This window comes from Urocitellus parryii, chromosome 6 (genome assembly GCF_045843805.1).
Source record: "Urocitellus parryii isolate mUroPar1 chromosome 6, mUroPar1.hap1, whole genome shotgun sequence".
In the NCBI taxonomy this organism is placed as follows: Eukaryota; Metazoa; Chordata; class Mammalia; order Rodentia; family Sciuridae; genus Urocitellus; species Urocitellus parryii.
In genome coordinates, this window is record NC_135536.1 from 46,710,126 (window position 1) to 46,715,338 (window position 5,213).

Here is a 5,213-nt window from a genome sequence, read left to right on the forward strand (position 1 = left end):
TGACAGCCAGTTTGGGACAAATGCCAACTGTTCCTATTTGTTTGAAAATGCTAAAATTGCTTCAACATTCGGTTTTCAAAGAAAATATATCTCTACATGAAAAAGTTCATCAACTAAAATCCTGAAAAAGACTACAGATAATGGTGCCTCTTTGCTCTTAATTTTTCACCTTGTAATATCCAAAGTGTAAGTAAATACATCTTAACAGCTTTAAATATTTTCACGTATTTTATTTTTTAAACACTTATAATTTCGCAAGCTAGCAATAAAATACTGTCTTTAATATTTTTACTAATTAGCACCGTATATATTTTAAAGCTAACTGGAACATTGTTTCATTATAAATGATTATAAAATAAAAATGATCATTTCAAATGCCAAATTAGTCAACATGTGATCTATTATTAATGATATCATTATTTTTAGCTCTGTGCACAAAGGTGTATTTCAAAGATGAACTTAACTAGGACTGGGGTTGTGGCTCAGCAGTAAAGCGCTTGCCTAGCATGTGTGAAACACTGGGTTTGATACTCAGCACCACATAAAAATAAAGATATTATGTCCAGCTAAAACTAAAAAAAATATATATATATACATATATATATGTATATATATATAACTATGTTAATATCTATTTTGTCAATCTAACAAATCAAAATATTGTAGTTTAAAGAAGTATTTAATCTCTGAAATTATTAAAGAGCATATAAGGAAGTCAAGGAATTAGTTATAAAGATCAAAGATACTCTGATAACTGATTTGTTTTTTAGAACTTCCTTATTTTCTAGAAGAATGAGGAAATACTGAAAAATGCCATGGTGCAAGTATGTTACACATAGGGTTTAGTATATATTACTATTCTCCTGCTTTGATTATTAAAAATTTGGCCTTTCCAAAAAGTGATCAAAATGTCTAAGACAACTCACATGGACAGTTGGAAACCTGAAATAAAACTGCTCAGTGCAAAAAAGATCCCAAGCCATTCATACAGTTTTAAATAGAAGCCTAGACATATAATCTTTTTAACGTTCTTATCTAAAAACTTTTAAAAATATGAAAAAAACCCTAATTAAACTCAAATTACTTCTAAATACTTTTAAAAAATGTTTAAAAAGGAATATTTTCATTTCTTTCTGACAAAAGCATTCTTCAGAAACATGGACTTAAGTTCTGAGCCACAATTCACTGCTTACTAGCATGCCTATTTTGCATACCAGTAGAATCAAGTCCAGTTTTGCCATTTGTGGATAACTATGACAAGATACAAAAGCATGTGTTTGCCATAAATAGCTCTGGCTAACAGCAAACTGCTCGCACTGAGTAGATCAAATTCTCTATAAGGAGAGCAATCTGGACCACTGCCAAATCCCACCAGTAATGTTTAAGACTACCAATTCTTTTCTAATTCTATTACAGTAGTGAAAATGAATATTTCTAAATATCAGAAGCATTAAACTTTTGAAGGACATTTAACAAATTATTATTTTGACCCAATAAGCAACAAAAATTTCCTGCTGCTTCTACTCAATTATCTCTAAGTGTAAATGTGAATAAAAAAATAACTGGAGAACAAATGAGATATTGAGGATATTTATGTCAAAGTGCAAAAACAAAACCAAAAGCCAAAAAAACTGCTCTCCATATTAACACATAAAGAAATAAATAAACATGTTTAAAAAAGTACCACTCTTTAGTAATGGTATTTTATATTAGGTGTCTTTAAGGATAGAATATTGTTTAAACCAAAGAAATCCAACAGATCTGGAAAATATCATGCATGAATGTTGTACAAAAAAAGTTCTCAAATGACCAGTGCAGAACTTTATAGCTGTTTACCCTAAAAGTGGTTCTACGTAACATTTTGCAAAATTTCCAAGGAAAACAAGGCAACGTTCTGTAACATGCCACAATTTTTATTGCAACGTGGCCATTTTTGTGAGGATGGGGAGTTTGATCTCAAAACAATGTTCCATTTAAGGCTCTTTTATACAGAAATTGCCATCATGACTGATATTCAAAATATCTTTAGTGTTGCAAGACTCACATGGTAAACATAAAACTCCTACACTTATTCAGTAGTGTACACTCAATGGAAAACAAAAAGGCATTAATAACAGATATTTCTTTTAAGAAGATATGTAGGTAATAGGAACAAACACTGAGGTACTAGGATAAATTGATGACACAGTTAATGAAACTTAATTGGCATTCCTTTGGGGGGATTAAACTCAATTAAAAAAAAAAGTGCTTTTAATGCATAGTGTTATATTAGTGCTGCCATGTCACAAAAGAAGGCTTGCCAAGGCAGGTGAGGTGTATGAATGCTCCAGCGCCTCACAGAACTACAATCAAGTGTAACTATAATAATACTGAAAAAAGTTCACCATCTGACCAGTGGATAATACTTTCAAGGCATTCAATCTGCTTACCCTTTGCAGTATTCTAGACTATTCACATTGACAATCACATTCATTGTAGTGCTTGCTGCAAAGGAGGCATATAACCAGTTGTTTTGGCTAAAATAAAAACAGGAAGGCATTCCTTCTACATAAAAATAACCATATTGAAGAGTCTAATGGCAATCACTGACAGGCTGCTTAAATGAATGATATCTCCTCCATTCATGTGTTGGAAGGGCCCAGAGGAAAGGGAAAAAAAAAAAAAAATGAAAAAACACCTAATGCTATTCCAATGGACTGAGCTGGAGAAATGAAACCCCTTAAGATCCAGATGGCACTTGATGGTCATTTTATAATGGTTTTCCTTCAAGTGAAACTACTACATTGCCTCCCAATTTCTCTCCAAGTGTTGATCGGTCCTTAATATCATCCAAGCCATTTACTTGCCACTCGTGTTTAATACCTAAAAAGAAAAAATATTCCATTATCTTATTATACTTAGAAAAGAGTAATTTCTCTCCACAAAATAGTCAATATTTGTACCTGTGAATTTCTTTTTAATGGCATCTTTAGAGCTAGCATAAATCATCTTGCTTTTTAAGGGTGCACTTTCAGGAGCCCTATGAAAACAAAAAAACAAAAAAACAAAAAAAAACAATTGTTGAATCTCACTTATAAGAAGAACAAAGGCAAAACTGACTATGATAATAATTATCCTTGCATTTTAAAAGTACTTTTTTCTTTTGTTTTTACACACCAGAATATAAATACTAGGTCTTCTTTCTTAGACTCTTTTGTTTCGTATGTGGCATCGTACAAAGCATATCGGCAATCATTCAGAGGTAGCAACTTCACAAAAGATGTGTAGGGGTCCTCTACAGTATCACCAATGTCACCCACCAAGATCTGCTTTGCTTCCTCTACAATTATTTGTCTTTTGTCATCGCTTAAACAGAAGAGAACTGCTTTCTTTCTTTTTTTGATCTCCTCTTGTGTAGAAGATTTCCTTACTTTCATATCATTAAAAACTTTGATGACTTCATCATTCACTGTAACTCCAGATGCCTGAAAATAAACAAAGAATGGTAATTCAGAACAAGCATTCTGGATTTAAACAAAATTGTCTGCCTACAGAGGATTCAATTTGGTTTGGACATTAAAAATCGCACTGAAGGATGCAAGCAGTCAAAACAGATTAATTTCATTTTAAAGATTTGGTACATGATACATCTAAAGACTCAAACTCATCCTGCCCATTCATCCTTTTTAAAGGTGTCCAGGGAAAGCAAATGGAAGGTGGAGCAAAGGGGACAAATACAAGTTGTCCCATCCCTGAAATGTTTCCTATTTCACTGGGTGATGTCAGACCTTCAGGAGCAGCGGCAAAAATACCTTCTGTATTGTGTCAACTCTGCAGGCCTTTAAAAAAACACTTTTGGATTTCAGTTAATGCTTCTACTATTTTTTTTTTCTTTAAAGTCATCCTAGCCACTGTCGTTTCCTCATAAGGAAAGGGAATCAAGTGTAAACTCCAACCGCCTACGGATACAACATAATTGCCCCACAGCTCAAAGGCAGACACGTCAAAACTAAAAAGTCCAATGTAGAAGCTTTTTTACCACGAGAAAGCATTAAAAAAAAAAAACAACAGTTTTCCCACCTTTTCAGTCTTCCCTTAAGAGTTTTATTACAGGCCATCTAGACCCTGACCCGAAGCCTGCAAATCACTTACCAATTTTAGAGCGCGCGTGTTAAGAAAAATTAGGAAGCGAAGGGCAAACGCGGCACCTAGGGGGCTGGACCCTCCTGCAGCCCGGGCAGCACGGCCCCGACCCCCACCCCCACCCCCACCCCCGCGCGCACTCCCGGGCCCTCCCCGCCCCCAAGAATCCCGAGAGCAGCAGGGCTGGGCCTGACTGCGGAGGGCAGGCCGGCCGGCTGAGAGCAGCGGGGCTGCTGCGGGGCTACAGCGCGGGAGCGCCCACCTCGGAAGCCAAAAACTGGTTAAAATGGCGGCCCCATTCCCCGGGTCGTGCGGGGCCGCTCTGGGGGCTTCCTTGCTGCGCCCCCGTCTCCCGGCCGGCGCGCCCGCCTTACCATAGTGCCCGCGGCTGTGACTGCGGCAGCTGCTCCGGCTCCGTGGATCTGGGAGGAGGAGAAGGAGGGGCAGGCGGGCAGGCAGGCGGCTGCGAGTGCGGGGCACGCCGGGAGCTGCAGCCCCGGGGAGGCGGCGGGGCTGGCGGGCCGCAGGAGGCGGGCGGGGCGGTCACGTGGGCACGCCCCGTCCCCCGCCGGCGCCGCCCCGCTCCCAGGCCCTTCCGCCTCGCAGCCTGGGGGCCCCCAGCCCGCCCGCGTCCTCCGTCTGACCCCGGAGCGCGAACCCGGCAGGCCCGGGCCGCTGCGGGGCGGTGACGCGAGCCCAGGGGCCTGGCAGAGTCGCCTTCAGCCATCGGGCACCGCCCATCGGCCGGCTGGAGAAAGCGCCCGACTCCCAGAGGGGCGTTTCCACCCTGCCTCCGCGGGGCGCTGCTGCTGGGGTCGTGTGTGTGTGTGTGTGTGTGTGTGGCCTCCGCGGGGCGCTGCTGCTGGGGTCGTGTGTGTGTGTGTGTGTGTGTGTGTGTGTGTGTGTGTGTGTGTGTGTCGCTGCTGCTGGGGTCGTGTGTGTGTGTGTGTGTGTGTGTGTGTGTGTGTGTGTGAAGAACTGCCCGCGGAGGTGTCTTTCGTTCCTTCGCCCTTGGTTTCCACCCCAACGGGCCGAATCTCAACGTTTCGAGTCTTTTGGGAACCCTACCAAATTTGTGTGAACTGTTTATA

At 40.7% G+C, this 5,213-nt stretch overlaps 1 protein-coding gene across 2 annotated transcripts; it reads right to left on the reverse strand.

Annotated features, from left to right (window-relative positions):
- Positions 1–215: 215 nt before the first annotated feature.
- On the reverse strand, positions 216–4,631 carry Cfl2 (cofilin 2). 2 transcript variants are annotated; one of them, XM_077799946.1, is made up of 4 exons: positions 4,497–4,631; positions 3,157–3,464; positions 2,943–3,019; positions 216–2,862 (listed from the first exon to the last, which is right to left on the reverse strand). In XM_077799946.1, the coding sequence occupies exons 1-4, from the start codon at positions 4,497–4,499 to the stop codon at positions 2,750–2,752; spliced, it is 501 nt and encodes a 166-aa protein (XP_077656072.1). In that variant the 5' UTR covers positions 4,500–4,631; the 3' UTR covers positions 216–2,749. The 2 variants fall into 2 exon arrangements, with proteins under 2 accessions (XP_077656072.1, XP_077656073.1); XM_077799947.1 differs by lacking the exon at positions 4,497–4,631 and adding an exon at positions 4,385–4,476.
- Positions 4,632–5,213: the final 582 nt, after the last annotated feature.